General features: G+C 39.5%; 1 protein-coding gene across 1 annotated transcript; it reads right to left on the bottom strand.

Moving 5' to 3' along the window:
- Positions 1–1,062: 1,062 nt before the first annotated feature.
- Positions 1,063–13,643, bottom strand: phax (phosphorylated adaptor for RNA export). Its single transcript, XM_016289933.1, has 5 exons — positions 13,486–13,643; positions 12,164–12,684; positions 11,127–11,247; positions 4,302–4,385; positions 1,063–2,285 (listed from the first exon to the last, which is right to left on the bottom strand). Exons 1-5 carry the CDS (start codon positions 13,558–13,560, stop codon positions 2,016–2,018), a joined length of 1,071 nt encoding a protein of 356 aa, XP_016145419.1. The 5' UTR covers positions 13,561–13,643; the 3' UTR covers positions 1,063–2,015.
- Between the last annotated feature and the right edge of the window lie 5,889 nt (positions 13,644–19,532).

The following is a 19,532-nucleotide window of genomic DNA, read 5'->3' as shown; positions in this document are numbered from 1 at the left end:
GCCCCTCATCCACTAACGGCTGACACTTGATCATGCTGAATAAGAGAGTCGTGTAGCGTCAAGGGCTAATAGAAATCACAATCACTGAACTATCTTGTCTACACTGGATACAGTAAAACAGATGCGGTTCACTTTCTGACACGGTCCACGCTCGAGTCTGTCGTCAGGACAAATGCAGTGAAAGAACATTCGCTTGGCTTAAACATCTCGGTCGCGACTTTGTATAGATACCAGAAGGATCCCAGCGTAAGGAACAAGTGGATAGTTTATTTTAATGGCGTCCCGGATCGTGTCTGAGGATTGATCGGAGCATTTTGTTTTGTAAACGAGGCACAGTGGTCATGTAGAGTCACAAAGAAACATTTGTTGAAAGATGAAGCACTGCTGGATCTGACTGCAGCTGCATCACAAACCATAAGTACATGATTTCATAATGCTTTGTCTGGAAATGACTGTTTTATTTTGATCATGTTGTCAGAACACTTATGAGGGGGCGTTGATAGTGCTCCCTATGTAGTGACATTAGCCAATCATAACAGCGGCTGATTACTGACGAGCCTTAAAGGACACGCCCCTTAAAACAGCTCGTTTTAGACAGATGCATGAGGGTTGAAAATAATCTTTCATGACTTTTTCAGTCTAGGATTTGTAGAGATTCAAATGTATATTTATTTTTCAGGTGCCAATCTTTGAATCTGAACAGTTTTTACCCAAACATAACTGTTAGCATGCATTTGATGTGTTACAGAAGGTCAGATTTATCCTGAAATTTTAAAGTGACACACTGGGAAGTGCTAAATATAAGAAATGTACCAGCTGAAAATATTTCATCAGGTGGACACGGAGTAAAACACCCCCATGACTTGTAAGGCAAATGTAAAAGCCCTTTCATTCTCAAGCTGAAGGAAATGTAAATTAACACAAACCTTTAAGCTGTGCTGCCATTCTAGATTGTACGAAGGACAGGACACAGAAGTTCATCACTCTTCAGCAATAATAAAAATAAAGGACATTTGTGTAATTTAACGTTTAATTATTGCAGGTTTGCATCATATTCTGAGTTTGCACTTCACCGTTTCTGTTCAAGTAATCCATATTCACATTCAATCTAGAGCTTCAGTAATCATGTTCACATGGCGCACACGACAGTCAATAACTGGGAAAACAAAGTAACTTGCATTATTTGAAAAGTAACTCAGATATTTTCTAGTAAATTAAAACGTAATGCATTACTTTACCAGTTACTTGGAAAAAGTAATCCAATTATGTAACTTGCATTATTTGTAATGCGTCACCCCCAACATTGTTTATGGATGTGTTTGTATTGCTTGCAGATTTTCCACACGTCACAGATGAAGCACTTCTAGCAGAATACATCTGTAGTATATTCAACCATGTGCAAGAGTGAACCTGATCAGAGAAGCTACCATTAATCGCAAAACTTAGATTGCCTTTTAATTTGAGCATGTACTGACACTTATCAGTTCAAGAATGTTCATCTATTCAGCTCAATTGCACCACAGTGAAAGCAAAAACACAAAGTAAAAATAGCAAACTACAGACATATTTGAGAGCAGTATGACAAATGACACGCACCAAAAGCTGAGCTTGCCTTTTACACATCAAGCATGTACTGCTTTATTGTACAACGCACCTTTAACAAACGTTTAGAGCATCTCCGATTACTAAAACACAAGCTGTATTCTTCTGAAATAAGTGAATGTATATTTTCTTGCTGCAATTAATTTCCCATGAATGCAGTAATGTATCAAAAGCTTGCAAAATATCTAAACAGAAAGATCACAATTTATCAACAACATTTTAACCAGGCAAGAATTCCTGTAGAAGATCGGTACAAGCTTTGCCTGCTGCTTACAGTCTTTCAACAACCAGCAGAGAACTTAAAGTGCTACCCGTCAGGACAAACCCACTGTTGTCTTTCATCTTTAGTTTAGTCCATCCAAGCTGTTCTAGGCTACAACTAGAAGGGACCGTGCAGCACGCATGCTCACACGTTAGAAAACCTCGAGGTCGGTTGAGTTGTAGACGACAGGGTTGTCCTCTGTACCCAGCGCAGACTCCGGCGGGCCCTCGGGGGCCTCCTCCAGGGACCCCAGAGCCTCTTCAGTGTCACTGGCAAACGTTTCTCGGGAGATGTCGTCATGCTCCTGGAGGTTAAGCGTGCTGATGGCCTGCTTCATCTTCTTTGCTACTATTCGCTTCCGTCGCTTCTTAGCTGACTTTTTGTTGTTGTATTCTTTCTGATTCTCCTCATGAAAGATCTCCTGCACGAAGACAACATGCAAAGAAACATTTCTGAAATCTGTATGTAATGAGGGGGAGGTAAACATGCAAATAAACGCCAGTGTCAGCTTCAGACATCAGGCCTTCGAGACTGTGTCAGACCGGGAGTTTGGGCAGAGCCGCTGTGCAGACCGATCGGCGGCTGACTTGAAGCAGTGCATGTCGGTTAGAAATTTTGTCTGACTTGAACCGGCGCCACGTCACTGTCACCTGTGGCATCAAAGTACCGTGATAGCGTTTCGAGAGGAGCCGGCTGACTCAGCTGGCGCAGCTTTTTCAGAGCGACTGCAGGAGTGCTGATGACGACACCGCTGTTTCATGATTGGCCAAATTCACCACAATGACGTGTGTTTCTAACATTTTTAATTCCAATACTGCTCACAAATCTTATTTTACTTGGAAAGAAATCACATTCATGTGAAAAAATGGACTAAAGCTAAACCACAGTGAGGCAATAAGCTCCGCCTAGGCCTGTCGCTATAATCAATATATCGACTTATTGTGCAATATATGTACATGACCGCAATATTTTGGGTGACTGCTAAGTAGGGATTGTGTTTTTCAGCAATAGTGTGCACCCTTAATTTACAGAGAAAAGAAGGTCAGGGGAAAATCTGTAGATGGAAAAATCTCCATACAATTTCTTTGTGCATTTTTCTTTTTTCTACTTGTTACTTTGCACTTTTTGTTAGAAAATATTTATTTACTATGTATTCAGGTATCTAATATTTTGATACTTAATTTCCATGATCTAAATATTCTTAAAAAATTTAAGTTTGTTGTCATTTGGAAGTGTGTTGGCCTTCTTGCATTATTATGCGGTTACATTATGATTATATATTCAGTGGCATAAAACGGTATTTAAAATGACAATAATATCGCTTATCGCAATTATTTCTGGGGCAATATATCGCATAACAAAAAGTTGTTATCGTGACAGGCCTAGCTCCGCCCAACAGACGCTTAACCCCACCCACCACTGATCTCATCAAGCCGATAAGCTCCGCCCAACAAACGCTTAACCCCACCCACCACTGATCTCATTTGGCAGATCAGCTCCGCCCAACAAACGCTTAATCCCACCCACCACTGATCTCATCAAACCGATAAGCTCCGCCCAACAGACGCTTAACCCCACCCACCAATGATCTCATTGGCCGATAAGATCCGCCCAACAAACGCTTAACCCCACCCACCACTGATCTCATTAGGCAGATCAGCTCCGCCCAACAAACGCTTAACCCCCCCCCCCCCTGAGTTCAACAAGCCGATAAGCTCTGCCCAACAAACGCTTAACCCCCCCCCCCCCTGAGTTCAACAAGCCGATAAGCTCTGCCCAACAAACGCTTAACCCCCCCCCCCCCTGAGTTCAACAAGCCGATAAGCTCTGCCCAACAAACGCTTAACCCCCCCCCCCCCTGAGTTCAACAAGCCGATAAGCTCTGCCCAACAAACGCTTAACCCCATCCACCACTGATCTCATCAAGCCGATAAGCTCCGCCCAACAAACGCTTAACCCCATCCACCACTGATCTCATCAAGCCGACAAGCTCCGCCCAACAAATGCTTAACCCCACCCACCACTGATCTCATTAGGCAGATCAGCTCCGCCCAACAAACGCTTAACCCCACCCACCACTGAGCTCATCAAGCCGATAAGCTCCGCCCAACAAACACTTAACCCCACCCACCAATGATCTCATTGGCCGATAAGCTCCGCCCAACAAACGCTTAACCCCACCCACCACTGATCTCATTAGGCACATCAGCTCCGCCCAACAAACGCTTAACTCCACCCACCACTGAGCTCATCAAGCCGATAAGCTCTGCCCAACAAATGCTTAACCCCACCCACCACTGATCTCATTAAGGCGATGAGCTCCGACGTAATTTTCATTGCGAGTCAGCTGGTGGCTCTGCATTTGGATGCAGATTATTTAAGTGTTCTTGAAGACATGTTGAGAACGGAACAGAAAGACTCCTCAGTGTTGACGCACCTTCACCTGTCCGTCAGAGATGCTGGGTGTGTTCTTCAGTAGGTTCAGATACACTCCCCCCGGTGTCCGTCTCCTGCTACCATCCTGCAGGAAAGCCAAACAAACAAATAAATATGCTAGCACATTTGATTCGTTTTTTGTAAAACAACACTGATAACAGCAAAACTTTTTTTAATGATGTGCAATGATTGTTTTGATATGCAAGGCCTCATGCACAGTCAGCCATTCTTTTACAAAATAATTTGTGTTTGGTTATGCAACAGTAAATCAAGCCAGCGAACATCACATTATTATTTAAATTGGTATAAAATAATTTACAGAAAGCCAGCAAAAGTTCTCTCCTTCATAATCACTGAAGCTCAGCGAGAGTTGAAGTCGTCTACACTGCACAGTGACGCTCTTATACACGTAGTTTACACTTCATGATCAGAGCAGAGTTAGACTGATATCTCATTTATACTGATGATACATGAGTGCTGCTAGATGCATACATGATCCAGTCAAAATAACACAATCAATGGTCTGTTTGTTAGTTCAGACAAGATGTTCTCCTGTACTCAGAGTGGCTTGATAATAAAGATGAACCACGAGTGTTATTATGCAGCCTGCACATTTGATCAGAATCAACGTAAATAGTTCCTACGGATGCAATGATCATGATCTTTTACGGCCGATACCATTGGGCTGATTTTGGTTGCCAATTATTATTATTATTATTATTATTTAAGAGACAAGAAGGAATGGCAATGAATTACAGGTAATATACATAATATATTCAGTTTCTCACACAGTGTGATCATTTTACTTCATAAGACCTCACAGGATATTGTCAGGAGCCCCAAGTATCAATTTTTAGCATTAATGTATTAAGTTGCCATTGTAGCAACAGCAAACTTTAATCAGTGATTTTTTTTGTGTGTGTGTGCAAACTGTCCCTCCATTTATGTGTCTACAAATATATTTTGCAGAATAATGATCAAAGGTTATAATTAAATAGTAAGCATATGTTAAAAGCGGCAGAATATGGCTCTCTCTATGCACACATTATTTATTATTTTTGACAAACGGAGCCAGCTGTGAAAAGCCAATCCTCAGTTCCAAACTCATTCATGTATACTGAAATCTGGATGGACTTTGTGAGGTAGTTTTGTACAGGGTTTCTGCAGGATATTTAAGATGAACCTGCACAAATAAAGACCTGCACAAATAAAATTAATACCATATGAGCGGGGTAGGACAATGTCTATAGTACCATATTAAACTGTAAAATTACTGTAAAAAGCATAACTTACAGTTCAGATACAAGTTTTCACAAAAACAAAGTTTTATAAAATGATAAACTTTACATTTCAGCCTTTAAACCATTCTTAAGAAAATAGATGAGTCAAAAGTATTAATTATTATATTAATTTAAACAATTATCAATAAATTATTATATCAAATAACAAATTAGGGGTGTGCGATATTGACAAAAAACGATATCTCGATAATATTCTGGGATTTTATCGATAACGATAATTAGACGATATTTTGCCGAGTGTGTTATTGTGTTGATATCTTAAAGGGGTCATATGATGTTGCTAAAAAAAACATCATGTTGTGTATTTGGTGTAATGAAATGTCTTTATGCGGTTTAAGGTTAAAAAAGCAAATTTTCCACATACTGTACATTATTGTTTCTCCTCTATGCCCCGCCTTTCTGAAACGCGTCGATTTTTACAAAACTCATCGATCTGAAAAGCGAGGTGTGCTGTGATTGGCCAGCTATCCAGTGCATTGTGATTGGCCGAATACCTCAAGCGTGTGACGGAAATGTTATGCCCCTCACCATACTGTTGATGCCGTGAGACAAAAACATTAAAACCCATTACAAACGAGGCATTTGTTGCATCCAGTGGGGACGTAATTACTGATTATAATGACTTATACTGTCTTTTTACGTGTTGCGTTGCATTGCATCGCGCCGCGTAAACATAAAACTCTGTCTGCATTTGTGATCAGAGAAACAAGTGCTACTCTACTGCCCAAAACTCATCAGTGGCAACGAAAAATACAGCGCGGCCTAGCGTGAGGGGAAGCCCCGGCTTAGCGTGTGCTGAGGCCGGGATAGAGTGAGCTGAGGCGGGCTGGACTCCGCTTCGTCCACGGTGAAAGTTGATGTATTCCCTCAGCAACCAGCACAGATCAGCTCCAGGCATGACGAAGCAGATATCGTCCTTTTTTGGAAGACCAAACAAAGTAGTTTCGCTTTCACAACAAAGCGCACAGCGTCTTCACAACATGGCGGCAGCAGCAACAATACTACAGCGAGAATACGAGAATAACCTTCTTTCTTTGCGTGAACATTTGGGCGGCGTTATGCAAATCTTCCCACATAGTGATGTAGGTATGTGGGGGTGTGTTAGAACGAGCCGTTTTAGGTAGGCGTGGTTAACTCTTAACTTTTATAAAGAATACCTCTTTGGTTTTGAGACTTTAGTCTTTGCAACTTTACAGATCTTCTTTATGCACCAAGAGCTTGTAACACTCCAAAGAGAAAGTAACAATTGAAATCACATCATATGACACCTTTAAGGACTGCCGTGGACAGCTGACTCCTGAATTTTTTGATATTCCTCATATTCTGTGTGGTCAGTTCACAGCAGTGATAGAAATGAATAATTTCCAACAAGTTTTATGGGCATTTTTACCTTTAAGCCATTTTTTCTAAAAGTGTGCACCATCTTTTGAGTCAAATTCTTACATTTGGGTTGTTACCAAGCAAATTAAATCAGTATCAACTAAAGGTATCTTTGCAATGCAGAGAAAACACAGAAGCTGCATTTAGATGCATTTACACAGTTTAATGCAGCTCTGAGGGACATGGAATACTTTAACCTAATTACAAATGCAGAGGACTCCGCTTCGTCCACGGTGAAAGTTGATGTATTCCCTCAGCAACCAGCACAGATCAGCTCCAGGCATGACGAAGCAGATATCGTCCTTTTTTGGAAGACCAAACAAAGTAGTTTCGCTTTCACAACAAAGCGCACAGCGTCTTCACAACATGGCGGCAGCAGCAACAATACTACAGCGAGAATAAAAGTTACGCCTTCTTTCTTTGCGTGAACATTTGGGCGGCGTTATGCAAATCTTCCCACATAGTGATGTAGGTATGTGGGGGTGTGTTAGAACGAGCCGTTTTAGGTAGGCGTGGTTAACTCTTAACTTTTATAAAGAATACCTCTTTGGTTTTGAGACTTTAGTCTTTGCAACTTTACAGATCTTCTTTATGCACCAAGAGCTTGTAACACTCCAAAGAGAAAGTAACAATTGAAATCACATCATATGACACCTTTAAGGACTGCCGTGGACAGCTGACTCCTGAATTTTTTGATATTCCTCATATTCTGTGTGGTCAGTTCACAGCAGTGATAGAAATGAATAATTTCCAACAAGTTTTATGGGCATTTTTACCTTTAAGCCATTTTTTCTAAAAGTGTGCACCATCTTTTGAGTCAAATTCTTACATTTGGGTTGTTACCAAGCAAATTAAATCAGTATCAACTAAAGGTATCTTTGCAATGCAGAGAAAACACAGAAGCTGCATTTAGATGCATTTACACAGTTTAATGCAGCTCTGAGGGACATGGAATACTTTAACCTAATTACAAATGCAGAAATACTGTTTAGATATTTTAAAGCTGCAGTCCGTAACTTTTTTTGATTAAAAATGATCCAAAATCAATATTTGAGCAAGTACATAACCAGCAGCGGATTGTAATCCAGAAAGGATTATATGAAACATGTGAATGAAATTAAATTATATTCCAGTTATAAATGTGCTTCTGATTACAGACAGCCTGGGATTACACAAGATCTGTATTTTAAAGACAACCAGTTCGAAGGGAGCACAGTTTGCTTTTTGAGTTAAAATAATTTCTGTGTATGAAATTGGAATGGTATGACAATTAAAGATTAGACTGTGCAGAAACTGAAATCTACACACACACTATACTCAGTCACACAATGCTGATGTTGCTAACATTAATAATCTGAGAATAAAGTATAACAATAATAATTTGCACGGTTTGATGTGATATGAGCTAATCGATCGTTAGAGTAAATCACCATTGGTAGAGAGATTTATGGTAATGCTTTTTTCCTCAGTTGGTCAGCACAAACATGGCAGACTTACTTACATTACTTGTTCAGATGACAATATACGGTGAAAATTCTTATTTGGGTCATATTCCAAGACGTAGGCTATAATCTGTGATTGCTAAGTATAGGATTCACACCGGTGCGGTGACTGACTGCCACATACTCCTCAAAACATTAGATTCATCCGTGCTGGAGTCGGATGATTCATTTTTTAAATTAAAACCGCCAGCAGGTGGCAGCAAGTCACTGTTAAGTGAGTCATTGTGATTGAACCGAATCATTTAAATGCTCGATTCATTCAAGAACAAAACAGCATCCTGTTGCTCAGAGACGCAGACAGCGCTGTGGCTGTGTTCGGAATGATTTTTGTTGGCGAAAGAGCAAAAACAGGAAATACGGTTTCTAAAACGTAAGTCTCTTAATATTAACTTCATTTATTGAATCATGCTTACTTTGGAGAGAAAAAAAGTCACTCTTCGTGTGATATTAACTATATGAAATGATAAATATATACATTTTCTGCCCCATATCTTGAATTATATAATTCTAAATGCATTTTAATAGACTGCTTCATGCAGTGAAAGAACACACTCTAAACGCATATGCGCACTAGTTTAACCTGCTAACCTGCTAGACTTCATCACCTAATGTATGCGTGCAGTCTGTAGGTGTTTTGTTTGCTTTTCGCAATGTACTCGATAATATCAAATCGCACATTGTTAAAACAACAATTAAGACATTATCGCAGACCATACATATCGCACACCCCTATGTTTAGATTTTTATAATGCATCATCTTCTTATCGATCCACCAGTTCACATTCAAAGCTCTGCGTGTTTGCAGGGTAAAGACATGGGTGGATTTTCGCGTTGGTCTGAACTCTGAACAAAACAACAGGCTTATTGAAAATGCTCATTCTCTGCCAGCAGGTGGAGCGTTTGGTAGAAATATCACTGTTTCCCCGGTAACTGCTGTACACAGAGCAGCAGCACCTGACTCTGAACGTGCAGCGCTGGTGTTTATTTCATGAAATCATAACGTTAGCCTTTTGAAGTTTAATCGTCACATTCAGCCATATCGCAATTCTGGTCTTTCCGTCCCCAAATTTAAGACCTCTTGATATCATAATTAAGACTTTCTTGTACAATTTAAGACTTTTTAAGGCCTTCAATTTGATACAACTAAATTTAAGACTTATTTTAAATTTAAATGTAAAAATTTAATTTAAGATTTAATCATTGTACATACCACAGTGTAGAGTCCTCCAGTCTGTTCAATGGTTGCGGTCTCCGTCAGCAGCTCGATGGCTTTCTTCTTTCCTATCACCCTCACCACTCGCTCAATCAGATCCTTCTTCGGCTCCATGAGTCTGTAACAGAGAGCAAACAAATGCAGGATTATATACCAGCTGTGCAGTAACTCCAACATCATTTCACCCAACAATCTTATGTTATCGTAGAAATATATATATATATATTTGCACATACAGATGTTCAAAAGTTTGGGATCTACTGATTTTTTATGTTTTTAAAGAAGTCTCATATACTCATCAAGGCTGATTTGATCAATGTTTTAAACTAATATATTCCTGTGACGAGCAGCTGTATTTTCAGCATCATTACTCCAGTCTTCAGTGCCACATGATCTTTAGAAATCAGTATAATATGCTGATCTGCTGCTCAAAAAACATTTCTGATTATTATCAATGTTGAACACTGTTGTGCTGCTTTTTTTTTCTTGGAAACCGTGATCCTTTTTTTCTTGTTTTTTTTTTTAAAGATTCTTTGATGGGGGGAAAAAAAAAGTGAAAAAGAACAGCATTTACTCAAAATGGAAATCTTTTTCTAAATATATGCAGCCTTGATGAGCGTAAGAGACTTCAAATCTTACTGATATAAAACTGTTGTACGGCAGTGGGTCTGTGTGCACATATACACACACATTTGTTCACTTTTTAAAATGACTAATACAAAAAAGGCATTTGGCTTTTCCCGAATATGGCAGGTGTGTGCGCTAGAGACAAACGCGGTGGCTTCACTGCAAGGATATGTGCTGTGAGACAAAAAGAAAAACCCATAACTATGATTGCTTGTAAACTTTCGATACTTAAAGCCCTCCCAGATACTGAAAGTGCTTTTTTTTTTTATCACTTGCAATTGTCTTTCCCCCCATTATTACTTTATATCTGCCTGTATGTTTTGAAGCTTTAGATTTTTATAATGCATCATCTTCTTATCGATCCACCAGTTCACATTCAAAGCTCTGCGTGTTTGCAGGGTAAAGACATGGGTGGATTTTCGCGTTGGTCTGAACTCTGAACAAAACAACAGGCTTATTGAAAATGCTCATTCTCTGCCAGCAGGTGGAGCGTTTGGTAGAAATATCACTGTTTCCCCGGTAACTGCTTTACACAGAGCAGCAGCACCTGACTCTGAACGTGCAGCGCTGGTGTTTATTTCATGAAATCATAACGTTAGCCTTTTGAAGTTTAATCGTCACATTCAGCCATATCGCAATTCTGGTCTTTCCGTCCCCAAATTTAAGACCTCTTGATATCATAATTAAGACTTTCTTGTACAATTTAAGACTTTTTAAGGCCTTCAATTTGATACAACTAAATTTAAGACTTATTTTAAATTTAAATGTAAAAATTTAATTTAAGATTTAATCATTGTACATACCACAGTGTAGAGTCCTCCAGTCTGTTCAATGGTTGCGGTCTCCGTCAGCAGCTCGATGGCTTTCTTCTTTCCTATCACCCTCACCACTCGCTCAATCAGATCCTTCTTCGGCTCCATGAGTCTGTAACAGAGAGCAAACAAATGCAGGATTATATACCAGCTGTGCAGTAACTCCAACATCATTTCACCCAACAATCTTATGTTATCGTAGAAATATATATATATATATTTGCACATACAGATGTTCAAAAGTTTGGGATCTACTGATTTTTTATGTTTTTAAAGAAGTCTCATATACTCATCAAGGCTGATTTGATCAATGTTTTAAACTAATATATTCCTGTGACGAGCAGCTGTATTTTCAGCATCATTACTCCAGTCTTCAGTGCCACATGATCTTTAGAAATCAGTATAATATGCTGATCTGCTGCTCAAAAAACATTTCTGATTATTATCAATGTTGAACACTGTTGTGCTGCTTTTTTTTTCTTGGAAACCGTGATCCTTTTTTTCTTGTTTTTTTTTTTAAAGATTCTTTGATGGGGGGAAAAAAAAAGTGAAAAAGAACAGCATTTACTCAAAATGGAAATCTTTTTCTAAATATATGCAGCCTTGATGAGCGTAAGAGACTTCAAATCTTACTGATATAAAACTGTTGTACGGCAGTGGGTCTGTGTGCACATATACACACACATTTGTTCACTTTTTAAAATGACTAATACAAAAAAGGCATTTGGCTTTTCCCGAATATGGCAGGTGTGTGCGCTAGAGACAAACGCGGTGGCTTCACTGCAAGGATATGTGCTGTGAGACAAAAAGAAAAACCCATAACTATGATTGCTTGTAAACTTTCGATACTTAAAGCCCTCCCAGATACTGAAAGTGCTTTTTTTTTTTATCACTTGCAATTGTCTTTCCCCCCATTATTACTTTATATCTGCCTGTATGTTTTGAAGCTATATATACTTTTAATTCTTAACAATAATTGACACCAGTTTTGCAGTGCATTCGTGCAGATTGCATGTGTTTTTCCTGACCGGTGAGCGATCTCATCCACCACTCTGTCTTCAGGGTCGTCCTCCCGGAGCTGGTACCGGCCCCTCGGGTCCATCTCGGCCCGTGGGCCCAGCCTCTCCTTAGCAGGCCGCTTCCTCTTCAGACAGCTCTTCTGCTGCATGTAGCCCTCCAGCTCCCCGTCCAGCGCGCTCCTCAAGCCCTCCTCCTCCTCCTCACGCTCCTTCTCCATCATCTTGCGGGCCAGGACGTAGTTATAGGTCTCGCTCTGGCGACTGCTCATGCTGACACTGCCCTCCATTCCCATGATGCCCAGCTCTGCGGCCACAGACTCCTGGCTCTGCTCCTGCACCACGGAGCCCCAGATGTTGTTGACCCTGCGTCCGGAGGGAGCGCTGGAGCTGCAGAGCCGCTTCTGTCTCCAGGGCACGGCCTCGTCTTCAGACGCAGAGTCGCTGTCACTGGAGTCGGTGTTCTTGAGGCTGCGGTATCCAGAGACTGATGCGGAGCTCAGAGACGGACCTGTGCTCTGCAAATATGACACCTGCAACAGCGGCGATCAAAAACAGCTGATTTTCTCCATGAATAACTGATTGAAGGTACAGCCGTGGCCAAAATCATTAGAACACATGTATTCTCAGCAGCTAAAAGTGGTTTTAAGTCAGTTATTTCTATCTTCTGCTGTAGTGAGTCAGTAGGAAATATCAGTTTTAGCCATTAACTGTAATAATGCAGTGAGATATATGTTAGTGCTGCACACAGAGCTCTGATCTGATCATCATCAGTCTGTCTGGAGTCACATGAAGAAGCAGAACACACTGAGACAGACTCAATCCAGAAGAACCGATGCTTCAGGAAACTGCAAAGCTAGTGCTGTTAAACGTTTGAGGCACTTGTGAAAAAATGCTGTCAAAAATCAATGTTATAAATAGATTTTCTTGATCAATTAACTTCTATAAACTGAATTAAATCATCATTTGGTGTGAGCATCCTTGTGTTTAGAGCATCTTTTGCCCTCGGTGAAAAACCACCTTCAGCTGCGGAGAATACATGTGTTCTAATGATGACTTTGGCCACGGCTGTATGCTGTGTCTGATAGCTGGCAGCAGAATAAGAGAACTTTACAAGATGAAGTAAGCCTTCAGAGACAAGGCGAGTTTGTTTACAAAGACGAACAAGACCAGGACGGGGTTCAGCAGCACTCGCATCTTCTGAAGCGATTTATACAAGCAGCAGGAATCATCCGCACAGCTGAGAGCGGCTAGTAAGGCTGCAGCTGCAGACGCAGACACAGACACAGACACAGACACAGACACAGACACAGACACAGACACACTCTGTTCACCTGCACTCGCTCCTCCTGATCGGACTCCAGCTCTCCGTCCTCCAGCTCCGCCATTCTGTCTCCTCCGCCCGCCATCTCTCACAGCCGGAAGTGACGCGCACATCCTCGCGGCAGCGGCGACGCACTCTCATTGGGCGCGTTCTCTTCTTCTTCTGCTTCTTCTTTGCACACTCGACCGCGCATTCCCGCCACCTGCTGGGAGTCAGGGAAGCATCACGTGTTGCCAACTTAGCAATTTTGTTGCTAAATTTAGCAACTTTTCACACTGCCCTAGCAATTTTTTCTTCCAAAAGCACCAAGCAACAAATGTAGCTATTTTTATAATTTATTTTTTAGCAACTTTTGATAAGTGACTCAAACGATAAAAAGGCACACATTTTCCATCTAAATCACACAAAATGAGGAAACCAAAGATGCCTAGCAGTACACACATCACATGAATTAAGTTAGCTTCTATTAGCAATTTCTCAATTTAATAATAATAATTTAATAATTGTTCATTTATGATACACCTTGTTAGTAACTTGTGCCTGCGACTGTTGATCAGTTAGTACACTGTAAGAAAAATATCTAGAAAAATGCCAAAGGTACTAGTAATTTTCCAGGACATTATCCGCTATCCATTGTAACCCTGTAACCCAAAAACACTAAATACAATGCGTAATTTAAAATGCAGGTAAAAAAATGGTGAAAAATCAATACGGAAAATTCCTTCATATTAATATAGTAGACTGTGCCCTATTTTTACAGATACTTTCTTAGAATGTAGCATAATAACTAACTGCTAATACACTGCTTAAAACTATAATTGTTCAGAATGTGTAGTTTACTAGCTAAAAAAACAACAACTTTAATTGTAGGCCCTAATTGTTCAAAACCGTGTAAGTGTTCAATAATTCAATGTTGTTTTTAAAAATACAGTTATTTATATTTCAATATTATATTGTGTTATATTATTTTACAAACACATCTAAATGAACATATATAAAATATTTTCTTGCTGAGATTTGAAGTAGTGACAATTTTGTGTCATAATTACGTAATGATGTCATCGTACTATGACATCACAACGTCATTTAGCAATTTTTAGCAACGAATTGACCTTCCTTTAGCAACTTCCCCTGAAAATGAGTTGGCAACACTGGAAGCATCACATTCTCCTCATCGATGCTGTTCTGGCTGTTCACTAACACACCATTCCACCAGATCCTTCTTAATTCGGTTATGCTTTCCTCTGTTCTTCATATTGTCTGCACACAATAAGCACATGTTCCATAGTTTCTAAAACATGACAATAATCACAAAAAAACAAACGCTGCTTGCCTCGCTATAATATATAGTGTACTGTTCAAATGACTGTGTCCTATTCTTAATCTGCTCATAACTATTTCTTCTATTCTTCACAGAAACAACTTCATCTTGAATGCTACATCCACTGCTGTTGTCATTCTCTAAAGGACTCTTTCTATACTATGCTATTTCTTTCAGATATTGACTATTTCATATTTATTCACTTCTTTCCTTCATCGTTTTTGGTGTTTTACAGTAGTTGGCATCCAAAATGTTGCATCGCTGCTATCTGCTGTCTAATTTTAATTCATCACTTCTTAATGAAATGCATCCTTCCAGTCTCAGCCCTCCTTGTGAAATTAATCAAATATTTCTTCCTTGGGCATTATTCACACGTTCTGCCATATGTTTTACTTTATACTCTACTATACCCATTTCTTACAGCTGATTCTTCATCTCTCAAATGTCCTGCGTCACTGTAATACGTTAAAACCGAAATAAACCCTTCATATCTCAGGAAAACATCCTACAGGACAGTGACATCCACCACATACTCCTGTCCTGTAGGATGTTTTCCTGAGATATGAAGGGTTTATTTCGGTTTTAATGTCCAGTCCTCAGTCTTCTCAATATAACTTGTTTTATGTACCCTCTCTCATACCATGGTAATTACTTTGAATCATGTACAGGTGTCTCCCTTTCATTTCATGACCCCGCTGCTGTTGCCTCTTTTGCATCATCTTTTCCTACACTAAAAATATATTTCAGAGCTGTAATACTTGCTCCCCGTTACAAACCTGCAACACACCTCATCACATGAAGCACTTTTTACATTTATTATCTGTATTTTGAATGGACTCTGTTGTGCCTTGCTTTATTGTGTTGTCTAATATTTGGAATATTTTTGGAACATTTATTCCAAACATAATTTGACTTTGATATCCATTATTTTTTTTCTCCTGGTATTACTCAATGCATCAGGAAGGGAAACTCCTGCAGATGCATATGCAATGACGTTAGCAGCCAATATAACGGCATTTTGGTTTAGCATTATGTGATTCACTTACAACAAAACAAAAGAAAACATTTGCCTTGATCTCCAAAATCATTATTTTTTCTAGCATTGTATAACAAAATTGGGTGAGCTCAGTGCTGATTCACCTTCCGCTAATTATTTTCTGTGAATTGGAATAAGTGAAAATGATTGTGGGTGTTTGGAGGACACAAAAAATACACTTGATGCATCCGTCAAAACAAGCCAAAAGAAAGACACAAAACATCCTCCAAGGATCCTTCAAATCGAGATGGCCTTTGAGGGAGCTTGAAGACGTGGCAGCCTAGCACGCATCCTTCAGGTTGAGAAGCACCTATGAAGTCCCAGCTGTGGTTTGAATGCAGTTGTTCAAAGGCATACAGTGTACAAGTGTGCATGTGGTAGTTTTAATGCAAATCTCAGGATTGTGGTTAAATAAGATACACTCTAAAAAATAATGGGTTAAAAAGGAATGAATCCAGCTATTGGGCTGTTTTGACCCAGCGGTTGGGTTCAAAACAACCCAACCGCTGGGTCAAAACAGCCCAATAGCTGGATTCATTCCTTTTTAACCCAGTGCTGGGTTATATTTACATTTTTAGAGTGTAAAGTATGCGTCTAATATAACTAAATTATGTCTGTTGCAATGTTTAATATGACAATAAACATGCATCACTCAGTTTAGCACTTTTAAATATAACAGTTTATATGAATTAAATAACTTATTACTTACATAAATGCACTTGGATGTATTACATACACACATGTATATTTGTTACTGTATTTTAGTGGGTAAGTGTACCCTTTAAGCCCACTTTCAACTTTGACATCAAATTAAAAAAAAAGATCAAATCATATTTCATGTTGATCATTATTTTAACCAGTCCAGTAATTTGTTAGCTGCCAGACAGTTTTATCGCACACCATCACATCTGGCAGTTCTGAGTTAGCCCCAGCCGTGTGCCTCACAAACACACTTCAGGACCCTTCACAAACACACACATTTCTGCAGTGTTCAGCCAGTTCTTTGGTAAATACACTAATATTATGTCAAATAAGAGACAATTGGATTGTTTTTTGTGTGTATGAACAAATAGTACTTTATCATTTTCCTTTAAATGTAAAGATGAGTTTTATTAGCTTGCACACAAAGCTAATCTCAAGGTCAAAGCATTAGCCTTACTGAAAGATAGACTGTCAACGAATTAAGCATGTGAACTACAAACACTGTTTTTTAATCATTTTATATTAATTTACAAATAAATGCATCATAAATGATGCAGAGCATATTATTTTAATAAATTAACTATTTTTAAAGATGGGCTTAAATGGTACAGTGCCACAAAACACATGCAAACTATAACCTTGAATGAAAAAAAACTGTAACATTTATTAATGTGGGCACAATGAAATGACTATGATGTATGTAAGTTCCATGCATGTTTTTGTGAACTTATCTTACATTTTTAAAGGAAAACATTGTCTTTTTTCCCCCTTACTCACTGTGGTACCATTTAAGCCCACTTTATGTTTTTCAGTGATATGTAACGGAGTTAAAATGATTAGTTAAATTCATACATAAATTGGGAAAACTCCCATTGGCTGTTGCATCACTCATTGCGCACATGATGTTGGGGGGCGGAGCTACGTCATCAGCAGCAGAGTCTCTATAATCTCCCTGCTGGTAAGTCGCATAAATGATTGCTCCGTCTTAAAAAACTGATGAAATAATAAAATGAAGTGTTTATTGGCCTACTTGTGAACTCCGAACCTCTGTTTATTTCATTTAGCTAAGACTTGAAATGCAACATCGATGCAATGTATTCTAATCAGCCTTTTGGATGTGTTTGTCCCAGGTATGTGTTTTGTTCGGTTTTGTCATGATCTGTGTGAAAATAATATCAGCTATAGTTGAATGTTAGCTATTAGCACACATGTATGCACTCGCACATGCTGAAGTGTGTAGCGGCGCCATTTTAGGGCTGCATTATTTCCGTTAAATATCGGTCACTTAAGTTTACAGTTTCTCTGTATTAATGTAAATGGACTGTATTAGTGTTTTATTTTATTTAATGTTTTATTTTGAGGTTTTTGCCCACTATATCACGTGCACTTTAGAGAAAATGTCAACAGCAGAGTCTCTATAATCTCCCTGCTGCTAAGACTTGAAATGCAACATCGATGCAATGTATTCTAACCAGCCTTTTGGACGTGTTTGTCCCAGTTTTGTCTGTCAGGCCCAGTAAAGCATCCTTGAGTGACCATCCACCTGATCTCAGTGTGAATTACTCCAATACACACAGTCACATTGGTGCCGTGACCTGTTGTTTCTTCAATCAAGATGGTTCCTGAAGCGGCCGAGGGTTCATCTTAAAGTTTTCGCTGGAGTCAGGTGGACACAGTCTTGTATAGAAACAGTGGTAATTTTTTTTTCTTTCTTTCCAAAAAGAATACGAGAGACTTTATTCGCTCAGTGACCGCATTTGAGAAATTTGAGATTGAGACATTTACAAAGGACAGTTTTCTGTTCAGTCAGCAGCGCATTCTAGATTTTCATTTTTTTTTATTCATTGTTTGTGTACTGACATTTACAATGAGTGGTTTTGATGACTGTCACACCCCTGTCTGTGGAAGTAAAGGTAGAGGATGGGGTCTATTGAAAGTACCAAAGTTTTTACAGTTCAGTGAGCCCAATGTACAGAATGATACACATGTAATCACAGCGAGTGAAGCTCCCTATTCAGATCCATTAGTTTGTGAGGGCCCACCTACTAGTCATGAATCAGATGCTTCAGTAGAGCAACAGGGTGTGTTTTCGTCTACCCCAATTCCTAACACACAGACCCCAGATGTAGTCACAGCAATGTCTGACATAATCAGTCAAGTCGGTCAGCAAATTGCTGATAGCATAGTCACTAGACTGAACCAAACTCATTCAGTAGACACGCATTCAGTGAGTGATTCCTCAAAAAATGTGACGACAGACAGTACATCTTCACAAATGCTGGACTTAATACAAAGCGAGTTGTCGTTTTCCAGAAATGTTAAAGAACCTCCTAGCTTCAGAGGTGAAGTTTCTGACACCGTTGACTTAAATGAGTGGATAGATATCATGAGAGACTACATTAAACGGAATAATCTGAGGAAAGAGCAGCAAGCGGAGGAGATCTTGGTCCATCTAAGAGGCAAAGCAAGAGATGTGGTCAAGTTCGGTATAAGAAACAGTGACATTGATATTGTGCATAACCCCAATGCAATCTTTAGCATTCTCAGGAAACATTTTGAAGCTGCTCCCTGCTCTCCTCTCCCACTGGCCGATTTTTAAGTTAAAGGCATTATAAGGAAATCTCAGAGTGAATATGCGTCTCCGTTAGTTTTGGTGTGGAAAAAGAATGGTGATCTTCGTATTTGTACAGATTTTAGATGGCTGAATGCGAAGACCGTAAAGGATGCCCACCCACTACCACACCAATCAGATGCACTCGCAGCCCTGGGAGGCAATGTTTTCTTTTCAACCATGGACTTGACTTCCGGCTTCTATAATGTTCCTTTGTTTGAAGAGCATAAGAAGTACACTGCTTTTTCTTCCCCTTTCGGCCTCCACGAATATAACCGTTTACCTCAGGGTTTGACCAACAGTCCAGCAACCTTTATGAGGATGATGATGTCTATCTTCGGTGATGAAAATTTCACTAGCCTTCTTTGCTACTTGGACGATCTGATG

The sequence above is a fragment of the Sinocyclocheilus grahami genome, unplaced genomic scaffold (genome assembly GCF_001515645.1).
Source record: "Sinocyclocheilus grahami isolate Dianchi unplaced genomic scaffold, SAMN03320097.WGS_v1.1 scaffold253.1, whole genome shotgun sequence".
NCBI lineage: Eukaryota > Metazoa > Chordata > Actinopteri > Cypriniformes > Cyprinidae > Sinocyclocheilus > Sinocyclocheilus grahami.
The sequence above is the reverse complement of the archived record's forward strand: the minus strand, read 5'-3'. Positions and strand labels throughout refer to the sequence as shown.